The sequence below is a fragment of the Hyperolius riggenbachi genome, chromosome 1, assembly GCF_040937935.1.
Source record: "Hyperolius riggenbachi isolate aHypRig1 chromosome 1, aHypRig1.pri, whole genome shotgun sequence".
In the NCBI taxonomy this organism is placed as follows: domain Eukaryota; kingdom Metazoa; phylum Chordata; class Amphibia; order Anura; family Hyperoliidae; genus Hyperolius; species Hyperolius riggenbachi.
In genome coordinates this window covers 404113982-404129530 of record NC_090646.1, presented here as the reverse complement: position 1 = coordinate 404129530, position 15549 = coordinate 404113982, and the positions used below count along the sequence as shown (strand labels likewise).

The window sequence follows — 15549 nt, the reverse complement described above, 5'->3', positions numbered from 1 at the left end:
GGAAACTGAGATTAGGAGGTGAGAAAGCAGTGAACTAAACAGACAGAACACTGAGGGTTCCTAGAAGAGAAGAAGAGGGGAAATTTGAAATGACTAATGCATAACGAAGGAAACTAACTTGATGAATGGAGGTTACCAGTGTAACCGGCGACACCTGAACCTGAAAAGGAAATGGGTGTATAAATAAAAGAAAAACTGAATAATGTCATGAAAAAAACTCAGTGGGACTTCTATACCCTTTTGCTTCCCAAGGGGATAATCAGATACTAGTACACTCGTGAAGCAAAAGGGTGTATTTTCAATAAATTAACAATGCTTATGGAATGATCAATATGAATTGAGGTTGTGAAAAGTAGAACATCATACTAAACATAAATAACTAAGAGTTTAATACCATGCAACACACAAAATGAAACATGCATCATAGTTATCATACAACATATATTGGAGAGAAGGATTTTGGTAATTAGAAGCTTCAAAAATGTTTTCACGATTAGCAGATTGCAGAGCAAGGGGTTACAGTCGTGGCCATGGTAAAAAAATAATAATAAATCAATCAATAAATAAAATGATCCTTTTTTTAGCATTTCGAGTCCAGAGCCCAACCCCTAAAAAGTGACTACAATCTACTTAAGGTGTAAACATCTTTGTCTTATTGGAACACTGAACACAGAAAAGGGGAGACTATATCAACCTGCCAGCTGCAGACATATTTCTTTGCAACAAGCTTGCTTTAGAATTGTGCCACACCAAAAGTAATGGTGCTCTGCCTGATGTTCAGGCTGAGATGGACTAATCATCAATACAACATGGTTCAGCCAAAGCTGGAGGCCTGAAGGAAACACATCCATGACATATTGTGACCCAATCAACACTCATAATGAAGAAACAGCTGGCTAGTGGATCTGAATTAGCACACCCCAAAGAACTGGTTAATATTGCAAAGGAAACACTGATGGATTTAGGGGGCTTAAAATGGAATTCACAGTACAAATCCGTCTTAATACATATTACAAATGAACTCTAATAAGACATTTTAATTCCCACACTGTTGTGGTTACTAAAGAAACAGAAGTGTGTAACCTGAAAGGCTACATTCATGCTAGCGTCATAAGGCTGTGAGCTTGTTATTAAAAATTAAAGAATTTATTAGAAAACATATTTAGCATTGAAACAGTTGGGTGCAACGGCTGAATGGAACCATAAAAATCATCATGCTGATCCAGTTCAAGCACCCCATGGATAAATATGAGTAGTGGATAGTCAACATAGGACGATAGAAGACTTTTAAATACTGATGGCTGATTGATGTGAAGGATATAATAGTACTAGTACAGCAATAATAAGAGACAAAGATGTTTAGACCTTTTTGAGCGAATCGTGGGAGAGAGCTATTATCATATAATGACTGAGAGGCAGTTTGACTAGAGAGGGAGGACACAGAGCCAATCAGAGAGGCGTAGGGGACTGAAATACTGTTCAAAGCTGTAAAGAGTAAAAGTCAGTTGAAGACGGGAGACAAATTAGTAACAACAGTAGAGTCAAATTATTACGAACAAAAACAACCTGCAATACATAGACACAAGATCATGCACATACAGTGATGTGATACGCAACTAACAGTAACTACATTATAAAAAGATAATGGTGCTACCTGGAGAACAAAGGATTTGGCTTCTTTATTAATATAGTGCATAATAAAGAGACATAATGTACAGGTTGGAATATGTGACCCCTTCCAATCATACAGGTGGCTGTGTTGTGTAATGTAGTCATTCTTATTGGGAAAACAGGCCATGGTCTACAACTGAGTGCATAAGCAATGCATTTGATATGTATTTAGATATTTTTTTAAATACATTATTATTTTTTCTACAGTATATTAGACTTATGTGTTTAGTAGTGAAAGTAAGATGTTTTAAAATCCTGGTATTTGGCTGCAGATTGTGCACACTTAAAAATGCTCTGGGCAAGTATTGGTGCAATGGCATTTATTGGGTACCAAAACAGGAATATTTATGAATGCAGTTGCAGTGTTGTAGGCAGTCTATCTCACAGTGCTTCTTTTTTTAGAAGTGCTGTGTGTGTCATTATTACAGCAGTAACTTTAACTCTTTTGAATTAGCTATACAATATACAAAACACTTTAGAACTACCTATAAAATATACTTTACTAATATTGAATTCAAATCAGCAACGGAAAAGGCATCAGAACAAAGTATAATCAAGGCTGAAGTACTGGTGTGTATTGACAACTAGATCATGAGACTAAGGCTGGATTCCCAGTGGTCAGTTGCATAGCGCACACGTGATAATGTCTTCTGCAATGGAGACTGGACATAGAACTTTAATAGAAAGTCTGCATGCAGAGAGTTAGAATAATGTGATCATTTACAACACAGTACTTTGAACAGGCCCATAGAATTGTATAGTCAGTGAGTTGATGTGCAGAATTATTCTGCACCGCAACTGAGCACTGCAAACTAGCTGTTAGTGGGTGATTCACAAAACTTTTCTGATGAATTATCTCACATTACTTTTTAACTCAGAATCGATCTTTCCTTAAATCGCAACTCATGATTTATTTTTCCTTATCTAACTTAACTCATGATGTAACTCTCCTTAACTGACTTAACTCATGGTTTACCTCTCCTAATTTGAAGTAACTCATGATTTATCTCTCCTTATATGTTTATCTCATGCATTAGCTTTCCTTACATTACGAGTGAAAAATAAGTAAGCTTTGTGAATTAACCCCTTAGGGCAAGTTCATAGTGCTCAGTTGCGTTGCAGAATAATTCTGCCTATCAACTCACTGCTCATACAATTCTACGGGCCTGTTTACAATACTGCATTGTACCAGATTATGTTATTCTAACTCAGACCACTGCGTATCCAGCCTCAGTCACTACTATGAGGATAAATAATGATGCTATTCCATGAAGATGCTACCAACTTCTTGGCAGCAACTACTTGCTGCTGCTCTAGCATGTTGGAGTTGTTAGCAACTGCACTGGACAACATTAGCAGCAGATACTTAGAATATGTGCAGTATTTGTATATGCTTGTCTTTGTTTCAAGGGTTTTTATTTATATTTAGTATAATTGTTAACATTACAGCTTTTTGATCAATTTCAAAAGTTCATTACAATTAACTCCAAGTTAGTTTCCTATGAAGCTTGCCTTGAAAACGTCATACGGTGATAGTTTCATTTATAATTTTATTGATTTCATTGACATAAACATTCTATATTTCAGTTCCAGTTACATACTTAATTTATACTTTCTAAGTCCACTTGTGCATAACTAATGTAAGAACTCCATTGTTTGTTCTAGATTATTTATTTGGAAATTTAAATTAAATGATTTGAAAATAAAATAATCTCTGTAACTGTATTTAGTATCAGCAGCTTAATCTCTCCTGTGACATGACCCTAAGAGGGAAATCAAAAAATGTTTAAATGGACTTGCGGCCTAAGACATAAATGTAATAACAACACATCTACTCTAAAGATTCTCAAATACTTAAACAATTACTATAGCTAGAACCTTATGATGATATGGATGGAGGTAAACTGGACTCTGTAATGTCATATTTATCACTGTAAGGTCCTTTAGCAGAACTTCAGTTAGAATATCTCTGGGTTCCAACCAGTGAAGATCTGGTGAAGTCTTTCACAGTGGTAGGTATGCCAAGCACAGCCTCATTCACCCTTGCCAAGCCATCATACGGCATTGTATGCATCTGTCTATTAGCTAAGCGGCAGTGACCTGTTTGAAGTAGAAGACTTCAAAAATCTTCTTAGACCTCTCCTATATTTGAAAAATTATGAAAAATTAATATTAAAGAGATGTACATGTTGTAGCTTAAGACAGAATGGTTGCCACCATTATGATAAGTTAATAGTGTTGCTTTAGCTTTCTGGAAATGTTTCAATCACATGTGTACTAAGAGACATAACTATACCACTGAAGTGTTGCCCTACTCAGAATGTTATCTATGTCATTAAAAATTATACACCTACGCTGTATGTGGTACGTTGCTTTATTTTATTTAACAGATATCTAGTACCCCCTCCTCAAGTATCATGTCTATTACAGTGCTTCTCTGTGTTCCCCACAGTTCCGGTGTCTTCATACCTGTTCTCTCCCACATGTAGTGTTTCATTATGGTGTCCAGCATGGTGTTCACACTTTTAAAGTGTTCCCTTTATAGTGTTGCCATTATTGTGCTATTTAGCCTCCTCCAGAATGGTGCCCCATTTATAGTGCCCTCCATTATATTGCTCCAGTTAAAAAACTGATTTGCCCAAAGGCCCACCTCAACAGCAGCCCACATCCAAGACTGAAGAAGAGATCTGGTGGCGGGAGCCATGGGAAATATTAACCTCTGAAATGTTGCAGTACGTGTGTTCTGAGGAGGGGGGGTTAGGATCGTGGGATGGGTGCTGTGTGCATGACCACAATATACATCAACATGTTTGTATTTGTATTGCTGGATGTCCTGATTGTACAGAGTTTTGAAGATTTCACGTATCCATGTTCCATGTTATTTGTTTTGTACTATGTACAGCATAGAGTAGGAAGATGTTAGCGTTATAAATTATAATAATGATAACATTACGTTATCGGGGAAGTGGTGAAAGAAATCCTGTTTTAGATTAGCATATATGTACAGCATTGTTTTTAAACCCTTTGAACCTTCATGAATATTTAAAAAAATATATTCTCTACTGTGATCTACGGTGCTATTTACTTTTCCACTTCTACATTTCTCACAAGTAGGTGCCAGACACACAGATGCACAGATACAAATAACAGAAGAAATGTCAAACCAGTTTACTGTAATCATAAAACAGCATTTTTACAAAAGATCCAAAAAGTAGCTTTGTGGGCCACAATTTCATAGTGATCTTAATTTTCAAATGTATACATTTTCAGAGTTAGTAGACATAATGCCCTTTGTGTCAGGTCATTCCATGTAGTTTAATAACCCGCTGAGTCAGTAAAGGCTGTTAAATGAAAAGCCAAGCCATCTCATCTATTTAAATATTGATGCAGCTTAATCAGCCATGCTTTCCTAATTAATAAACACCAAATGCCGCTATATTCATATATAAATGTATATGTGGCTTCACGGGTAGAGGATAACTGATATGTTTAGGCAATCACCTTGAAATCTCATTGATTAAGTAAAAAGCTTTCCTTTTGTGGTTTAAAATGGGCTTTAATATGGATTTATGATGGTTAATGAGCATAATCGTATGAGGTTATGGCCCACTAGTGCAAATACGTAAAGGAGCCTTACTTCCACTTGGAGAGGTAAATATACTGAGGCATATGTTAATGGATAATTTTTTCTATGACTGGCTCATAATAATTAGAGTTCTTGACTTACTGTCTTGGACAACAAATATTCATATATATTTAAAATTGCTAAAGGGAAATGCTCCATCAATTGCTAACGATGTGTGGCAGCACCATGCACTTTATCTAGAAAAGGGTGAATTTGTTTTTAGGTGTATTTGCTGGTTTATTGAAATTTGCATGAAAATGAATAAAAAGACCAGACTTCTTTCAGCGCTCGAGCTGGAATTTATCTGTTATTAGCTGGAAAAAAATCAAATAGAGTACTTTAGTAGTACTGTTACTAGTTAAGGGTGTCCACCAAAGTGTTGCACAACAATATATCTCCGTCTTCCCAGAGAGATTCAGTCTGTGCACTGTAAGCTGATTGGAGGGAAGGGACGCAGGCGGGGAGTGGTGCTATAGAGAAGGCGGGGGAGTGGCAGAGCACGGGGGGGGGGGCACAGTATAGTAACAGAGGCTGGTCATTGTATGCAGAACCAGCCTCTGTGTCCTAATAGCATTCTTAAAACCCACCTCGGGTTCTCTTTAAGAAGCCTCGAAACACACACACACAAAATATAAGATTACTAAGTTATTATATGATATTTTGACAAAATTGCCTGGAGAGCTTTAAGTACTAAAATACAAAATGGCAAGCAGGTTGGAGAGATTACAGCAAAACAAAGCATATGTGGTCTGAAATAAACAGTAAAAATGTAGTAGTCATTATTTATCAATCATAGTACATATGTCTCTAAATACATTTTGCGCAATTAAAACAAAAACATACCTCAGGCTTAATACAGATCACACATACAAACTGGTGTGTATTGCAACATGCAATAAGCTACATTGATGATACCTTCAAGTTATTTAATGTGTTCTAATTCTATATATTTGTTATATGTACGATAAGGCAGAAATAGAGAATTGTGCTGCTCACCTGGGGTTTGGAAGTTAAGTCGCCTGAGTTCAACAGGATCAGTGGGATGATGTGATGGGATCTCCTTGTTATTAGGTAGACTGCTCTTTCTCGATTCGGACTCCGTCCTTTTCCTGTGCATACAGATTGACAAATGGAGACTTGTCATCCGTTTCTAGCATTATAGCATCACTATCTGCCACTTCAGTGTTTCAAATATTGGTAGATATGACAATTTAACAACTATCTACAACATGTAGATGAGATTCCTCATCAGCTATTGATTAATTACCATGTAGCAACATAACCATGCTTATTACAGCAAGCAAAATTCAATTATGTTATGGAAATGCAAAATTAATTTGAGTGATGATCTTTTGCTAAAACTACGCGTGAGAGACCAAGCATGTGCGCTTTTCTAAAAGAGATGGGGCCTAGGAAACAAAACGTACAGTAGTGTAATAAAGTATAAATTTACTTATAACATTAACGTTTTCAACATAATCTAAATAGCCACCCCTGATCTATAATGCAATTACAATCCATTGTGGATGTTTTTCCCCAGAAGAGATCTGGATATCACCTGACTGTCTATTGTTTACACTACTTCCCCTCACAGCAGGCTGTATACTGTGCAGCATACAGTACTTGTATTACTGATGAGAGCCTCCATTTTAAGACATTTTAACCATATTTAAATATAAGTACACTGACACTTAAAACTATCACTATATGCAGTTGAGGTGATGCCTGAAGAAGAACTTTAAAGAGTAACTGTTAGCCCCCAAATTGAAATTTAAATCTCTATTGCAATGTTTTATTTAGTATTTAAGTGAGCCAAAAAGCCAATGCAGAACTTAAAAATCAATCTATTTTTTTTATTATGTAATCTTTTCCCCAAGCTCCGGACGCAAAGGCGCATATCAGATACTGCTTAGCATGCAGAGCATGCCTATGTCTGGCCGACCCCCCTCTCCCCCCCAGGACCAGGTGCCAATATATTCTCCCCACCAAACAGCTGACCGTTCTGACACGGAGAGAGAGCGGGAGCACTTCCAGCGCCGCCACCGCAGAGCAGCCGCCGCCGTGCATCTCTCTCACATGTGAGAGAATCACATGTGACTCGGCGGCGGCTGCTCTGCGGTGGCGGCGCTGGAAGTGCTCCCGCTCTCTCTCTGTGTCAGAGCGGTCAGCTGTTTGGTGGGGAGAATATATTGGCACCTGGTCCTGGGGGGGAGAGGGGGGTCGGCCAGACATAGGCATGCTCTGCATGCTAAGCAGTATCTGATATGCTGCTTTGCGTCCGGAGCTGGGGGAAAAGATTACATAGTAAAAAAATTAGATTGATTTTTAAGTTCTGCATTGGCTTTTTGGCTCACTTAAATACTAAATAAAACATTGCAATAGAGATTTAAATTTCAATTTGGGGGCTAACAGTTACTCTTTAAAGGGATACTGTAGGGGGGTCGGGGGAAAATGAGTTGAAGTTACCAGGTGCTTCTAATGGTCCCCCGCAGACATCCTGTGTTGGCGCAGCCACTCACAGATGCTCCGGCCCCGCCTCAAGTTCACTTCTGGAATTTCTGACTTTAAAGTCAGAAAACCACTGCGCCTGCATTGCCGTGTCCTCTCTCCCGCTGATGGCACCAGGAGCGTACTGCGCAGACCAAAGACCATACTGGACTTGTGCAATACTCTCCTGGTGCCATCAGCGGGAGCGAGGACACGGCAATGCAGGCGCAGTGGTTTTCTGACTTTAAAGTCAGAAATTCCAGAAGTGAACTGGAGGCGGGGCCGGAGCATCGGTGAGTGGCTGCGTGGGCACAGGATGTCTGCGGGGGATTATTAGAAGCCCTGGGTAAGTTCAACTCATTTTCCCCCGACCCCCTACAGTATTCCTTTAAACAAATGGTTTGTTGGAAATACAGACTGTATGGCGTTGCTGCACTTTCATGTAAGAACAGGGTTTGGAAATTCTGGTGTGAGGTGAAGCCAAAATGTTGTTTTGTGCGATAGATATACAGTATTATCGCCTTTCAGAATCTAATTCTTATTTTAAGCCCACCAACCCCTAACACTATCCACAATTCCAACACCTTACACTAACCCCTCCTAAATGCTGCTAATTGAAACTGCTAATTCGGCTTGATGATAAATACTGCAGCTAAGCACCCTGTGCCATAATTACACAGCTGGCGTCACAATGAAATTATTCTCTATGGGGTGCCAAAACTACCAGGTGCAAATGTGCACCATAACTGCCTATCTCGGTTGCTGTTGCTGTCTGACTTACCTTTTGTACATGCAGGCTAAAAGACTTCAGTTTGATTTTTTCAGGCTGTTACACAGGGGGATAGCAATAAGGGTTGCAGAGGTTGCAAATGCATCAGGGCCCTTGGGCCAGAGGGGCCCTGAAGGGCCCTCCCTCAACTGCAGTATTAGCTCTGTATTGGCCCTGTGCTGGTAATAATCACTTCTATAGAGACTGTGAATAGTGGTAATCATTAACAAACTGTTCCTCATCCCCTCCTTGCACCTATCCCATTGGCAGGTTTTGGTGCGCCGTATCAATTGTTTTGTATAGAGTGCTTGGGGGGGGAGGGGGCAATGTAAAACTTGCATCAGGGCCCATAACTCCTTAGCTACGCCACTGCTGTTACATTAAAAAAAGTCAGGCCTGTATCATATTCTGACAACATATTCCTTTTTTTTTTCTTTTTTTCTTTACAGTGAGTAATCTATGATTTTTTGTGGCGCATTATCTCTCTACTACAAACGTATAGTAATGCCAGTGGCGAAAGTGTCAATTTTTGTTAAGGGACCATTGACACAGAGACAGATGGAGGCCTACAAGAGCATATTAGCTCATTTATGTGTTGTCAATTTGCAGCGTTGAGGAGCCAAGATCACTGCTTTCTGTAAACATATGGCTAATTGTTTTCTGGACAACACTGACTGATTTCCCCCCTGCAAATGATCCTCTGCCTCTGCACGCTTCATATCATCAACTGCCTCTTGGATGAAGCAAGTTACAATGAGCTCTAGCCATGGCTGAGTTGTTTAATGTGTCACAAAAGAACTCATCAGTTTCCTATCTTAATAAAATCTCATGCCAGTGCCATTTTCGGTGAGCTTTTCTGCGCACTTTTAGCATAACAAAGACGAGGAGTTTATTACCTATATAGAAGGTAATGGAAACATTTAATTATTTGTAGGTGGCGGTATCAGCAAACTGAATACTAATTACAGAAAGTAAGCCTGGCAAGACAAGCCTTGCAAGTGAGCTCGAGAACAGAAAATGAATCAATTCTGTGACTTGCCAATAAGGTCTTTACTTCAAATAACAATGCAAAATTATTTAGTCTGGTTTTGGAATAAAATAGGGAAACTGAATAATGTTGTGGTAAGTCAGGTAGTGGGTCTTGCTGTTAGCATAACAAAGCCTTCTTCCTGTTTGTTTTTCACTCACAGATAATATCGTTCATATTTAGACTAGTACTACTAGTGTTCTTTTGTAGAAGTATCTGCACATTTACATTTCAAATAATATTATGTTCTAAAGTTGCTGAACTCTTATGGCCTTATTCAAACAGTGAAAACAATAAAATGAATCTTTTTTACTAGTTAGCCAAGAAAAGGTATTGTTTTGATAAGAATTTTTGCTTCTCCAGTCCAAACATGGTTTTACACGATTTTCTGCACCTGCCCCCTTACGGTGTTAGCGTACCTAAATTAATTTAGTAATTAAATGTCTTAAAATGAGTCTCATCAATAATGCAGTATTGTGGCATCAGTAGTTTTATCCATTTTAAGATGCTGACATGACACTAATACTGTTTACTGTAGAGGCCCGTACCCGCTACATGATTTTTCAGCCGATTTTTCTGATGACTGGTGATTTTGTATGCGACCGTTTCCACAATCTCGCAACGTGGGTGCAGACGCGCAATTACAGCACAATTACAATGGCAAAGTGCAGGGATAATGACCATCACAGTCAATTGAATTTTTGAGATCCCCAACGACTCCCGTGTAAAGTGCCACGATCGTTTGAACTCTTGTTTGCGCCCGTCATGTGCTGTCGCATGTAGAACAGAATCAGAGAATGGAGAGAATGGATCAGGGAACACTCGTCATCGGAGGCCGTCTCTGTGTTCCATCTTCCTGTCGTTAGGTGAGTATTCAGCTTTAAAATTGACTCTCATTTAGTATTTTATGGGCATGGGCTTGCTTCTCTACTCAGTGTGTGCTAAAATACTGATAGTGATCTGCACAGTAAGGAATGAAAGATTTTACAAATGGGGGGTTTAGATGGACGCTTTTGGAAATAAACATTTCAAGAAGGAATATCATACACTGCAGCTAGATTACAATCCACACACCTGTGGTTGTTGTGTACTTTACAATTTGCGGCGACAGAAACGAAAGTATCTTAAAATGGGGCTAAAGTTAATAATACAAGTGTATCACATTAAAGCGACATCGTAGTAGGTTACTGCCTACCTTTGAGCAATGGCAGATAGTATTGTTTTCCCCACTCACCCTGCCCACTGTGTGACATCACTCCTGTGCTGCTCCACCGCCCACCACAGAACAGAATATTTTGCTTGATTGCAAGCCATCAATTCAACTACACAGCCTCGGCCCTACAAAGTCGCCTGAGGGCCTGGGGTCCAATACCCATCAGGGGACATTAACTGAGCGGGCCTTAACGGGTAAGGTTATCTCTCACTGAAAGGCTGACTACTGTAGACAACTGTACTACTGTAGAAGGGTCTGATGCTGATCTGTCACAGGGGAATCTGTCACTAATTGGATCTGTCACTGTAATCACATAGAATAGGCAAATGATCATCACCTGCTTCACAGTACAGGTTAATGTGTGTATACCATTTTGAATCCATTAAAATCGTACATTTATTGCATATAGACCATTTTGTCACATTTCTCACCTGTCTGGTTTACTACTCCATTTTAGCGAGGCACAAAGGAAAAGGGTAAAATGTTAGTTGATAAGTTGTTCTCAGTTTCTTCCCTTTACATGTTTTGTGTACACTAGTAGTTTTACCACCCATATTACTGCATTATTTGATAATGTTTTTTTATTCAACCAGTTAAAGGATATTAGTTAAACAAGCTAAGATGAGATAAAATATAGCTGATTCAGAAAACCTGGACTTGAAATAGACAAGACAAATAACATTTATATTGCGCTTTTCTCCTGGTGGACTCAAAGCGCCAGAGCTGCAGCCAATAGGGCATGCTCAGTAGGCATTAGCAGTGTTAGGGAGTCTTGCCAAAGGACTCCTTACCGAATAGGTGCTGGCTTACTGAAAAGGAGTAGCTGAGATTCTAACCCTGGTCTCCTGCTTCAGAAGCAGAGCCTTAAATATTACACTATTCATTATCACTATCCATCACAAAAAAAACAAAACAAAAACATCTATCTGTTAGGTTAAAAACTCTCCTGCAGATTATATCATAACATAATGTGGCTGCTGCCAACTTTTTCAATTAGAAGGCATAGGCAGGCAGCACCCACTGTAATAACTTTTTAATATAAAATACAATCAGGCTGCTCTGCAACCTTGCCACCCTTGCAGCAATTCTCACTATGTTCTGCCATCTAGTAGACAGTTAAAAACATCAATGTTCTCCAATATCGTCCACTGCTTTAGAATCTACATTTTGCTTTCTGGCCGGCTGTACTTTAATTATCCTGCTGTATTTATCACTTGAATGGAGTAACGGATCGCCGGCTGTGACTATCACTTCTCACCAAAAATAAGCAACCGTACAATGTTCACTGACTTGTGTACATTCACTCCTCAACATAATTATCTGCAGAAAATTTTCATTGCACTTTTTTATCTAAACATTGAAACAAACACCACTCATGTCCTTTATAATCTATGGTGATCTTTACTGAAAGAACAGGAAGCTATTTTGCTGTCTATAAGGTGTCAATGAGGTTGACTGACACTTCATATATATGCCGATTTAGACTAAAATACCAATAAATGACAGTACTTTAGTGAACTGTGAAGGTTTTATGGAGCATAAAGATCCTACAAAAATGGCCTCATTTAAGCTGATTCCCCATTTTTTGATTGTAACTAAGACAGAATTTAAACAAAATGCAGCACTTTTCCATTGAACAGCTTGCTATTGTTAAATAGAATGTATCAGTTCAAAAACAGAATGAATAATTCACCCTATAGGATTTTTCATTGTTAAAGTCGATTAAGGGACTGGACCACAGCTGACACAATGTTTATTTTGACCATTTCGGAGATATTCCATTTGAAAACAAAAGTCACATGACCCGGGGATTCATTAAAAAAACAGCAGTTGCAAAAGCAGTAGGGGTTTCCCATCTAGTGAACAGCCCTCATTTCCTAGCACAGAGCTGATCACATGACCCCGTCTGCCTGCTCATTCTGATACCATTTACTTCAGTCTTTGTGACCAGTACTGCAGCTCAGCATAAATTGACCATATTCCTGCCAAGTTCCATGATGCTCAGTGCGCATAGTAAAGTATTTAACTCTTCCTACATCTTGTGTTTATAAAAACTATAAGCTCCTCTCATCATCTTTTCTAGTCTAGAGTAATAAAGGAACTGTGTAGGGTGTGGGAAAGGATTTCATGAATTTTTACCCACAGAGGAAACAAAAAGGAAGATAAGACTCTTCTGAGCTGTAGGTTGTCTTCTGAACATAACGCATGTGCCAAGTGACACTTCATTTATGTGTCCACGTATGTTGGAGAATTCATTTATGTGCCCACTTATGTTGGAGAATTCCAATCCCTTGTGCACTGTTTCTAGACTGATGCAAAAGGCTGCACCTTCCACTTCCTACATGGAGAGAATGTGCCCATAGGAGCAATCACATAACCATAAAATTATTCTAATTACACGTGAACTATTTCAACTTACCTCTTATACAGAAGAATTGCAATCACAATACAGATGATGAACACCACAGCAAGAACTGGCCCCACCACCCAAATTAGTCCTTCTTCTTCATCTGTTATTGGCTGTGCATCACTTTCCGCTGAGACAACTGGGTCTGAATAGGGGCTTGTGGCAAACATTGTCTAAAAATATAATGTTTGGTGTCAATAATTGGAATAAATCATATTGTACAGGCATAATTCTTAGCAAGAAGTGTTAAGCATCTCAGATTTCTAAATGTAAAATTAAAAAAAAAAAAACAAGTTAGAAATAAGTTGTAAATACACAATAATAATAATAATTAAAAAAACAGTCCTAAGCCTTTTGACTATACATTTATGTAAAGATCCAAACAGTGAGTGAGCCTATACAGCTTGAGGAAGGAGTGTCTCTCCGAAACAACGTCTGTCGCTGTCCCTGGGTTTCATCTCTTTTATGCAATAAAGAGCTTTAAATACAGTACATCTACGTGGTACTGATCTCTGCTTTTCCAGGATGCAAACAGTGACATAAAATTCTGTTTACTTTAACGTGGCCACACACGATACAATAAAAAAAATCCGATTTTATGTCAATTCCATAAAAATGATCAGTTGTCCTGAATAAAGCTTTTTCTTATTTGAGTGAGAAATGTAATCAGATTTCCTGTTTTTGTTGATATATGTCAAGAGTGGTGGATTTTTCTAAACAGTTTTTATGAAAAGGGAAAGATGTAAGGTAGATTGTCATTTTATTCATGTATAGACCCAAGCAATATTTTCAAAGTTTTCAATCTTTTTTTTTGCTAATTGGGGAAAAATTAAACACGTGTGTGGTACATTGCTCAGATTTTTTAAATATTACAATCAATCAGAAAAAATGATTGCAATTCATGAATAGATAATACATTTTTTTTAAATTGTATGGTGTATGGCCACCTTTAGACATCTAATTTAGAGTAGCACACTCTCTATTTTCACTATTAGACCTTGAAGTGTACATTTTCCAATTCATGACAGCTTCTCTTGAATATAGTCACCTATAGTATTTTTCAAGCCTTCTAAAGAGACAAGGAAATCCAAACTGCAGGCTATACATACACAGGTAACGTCTCAGCACCACAGTAAAACGGAAGGTAATTTTGACAGTTAGTAAGCAAACTGAAAGGCACCTATCAGCCTTTACAGTAAAATGGCTGATGCCAATGCATAGCAGCCAATGTTTATATGGCCATTGCCCTATAAATCTGTGAAAAGGCTTTACTGTAAAGACAGTTTATATATTTATTTGCCTAGTCAAATCATTTATGCTACTATTGCTCCTTCTAGACTCAATTCACGCACTAGGGGTTGCATACACAATATATATTGTGAAACCTTAGAGGTAGAAAAGCTGAAGTGCCCGGTCTCTGAAACGTACTTCTATTCCCAGGTTATTACAACAAAAAATACATTTCCAAGAATCTATGCTTTGCTCAAACAAATTAGAATGCAATAAACATTGATGTTTTTCCCAGAAATCTGTAATTTGCTTACATATTAGCCATAAATTGGCAGAATATAACTTTCAATTCAGGTCCCTTATCATGTGGCTGAAATGATGTTCCACCATAAAAAGCTATTTATTCATGCAATCCCCAGACAAAGCAGGAACCTTTCATTTTCCACAGGCATTTTAAAATATATAACTGCTGGAAAGTTCATGCCTCAGTACTCTCTGTAATAATCTCTGCGCGTAAAGTCTATCAATTGCAGAGCATCTCTGAACAGGAAATGAGGAAATTGGTAGCACTCTGCACAGTAGCAGAAATCAAAAGCTATTCCTATACGGTATTATTCAGTACACAGCTAATTACTGTCTCAGGTATTACAAGGTGAAAAATGGAAGTCGTATTTAATATAATTGGAAGTATCACAGGACAGGTATTTGATGAGCTGAGGAACTAATGAAAGGCTTTGCTCACTGGCTTTACTGCACACCACTGATTAAAGACTTGTGAAGGCCTTCTGGGAGCTTCTCACTTACATGTTTTTTAAACATTTGTGAACAGCAAAAGGCCACAGACTCAGAATATTCTTGTGGCACTTTTGTGGAATATCCACAAAAGGTCCAGGTAAGGGAAGTCTAGAGTATCACAGGATAAAAACTGAAACGTGTGAGGGTAAAATCAGTTTAGCAATGTGCTGCTTTCATTTAATGTCCTATTAATAAAACCTGAATTGGCTTAAAGTCAAAAAGCAGGCTGAAACATTTTCTAAGTCTTGGGCAGATTTCTAGGGCTATAAGTTATTTTCCCAGGAAGCTGGTTGCACCTTGCTTCCTTGCAGTGTGACCAGCAGGA

At 38.3% G+C, this 15549-nt stretch overlaps 1 protein-coding gene across 39 annotated transcripts in view; it reads right to left on the bottom strand.

Moving 5' to 3' along the window:
- PTPRD (protein tyrosine phosphatase receptor type D) overlaps nt 1-15549 on the bottom strand; it is a 382778-nt gene that overhangs the window by 109620 nt on the left and 257609 nt on the right. For 17 of the 39 annotated variants that reach the window (XM_068235008.1, XM_068235014.1, XM_068235065.1 and 14 more), the window contains 4 exons: nt 13212-13372; nt 11224-11238; nt 6293-6405; nt 119-160 (listed from right to left, as the gene is read on the bottom strand). In XM_068235008.1, coding sequence (XP_068091109.1) covers nt 119-160; nt 6293-6405; nt 11224-11238; nt 13212-13372 — 331 coding nt within the window. The remainder of the gene's footprint in view (nt 1-118; nt 161-6292; nt 6406-11223; nt 11239-13211; nt 13373-15549) is intronic. The other 22 variants (XM_068235116.1, XM_068235268.1, XM_068235326.1 and 19 more) reach the window with 5 other exon arrangements.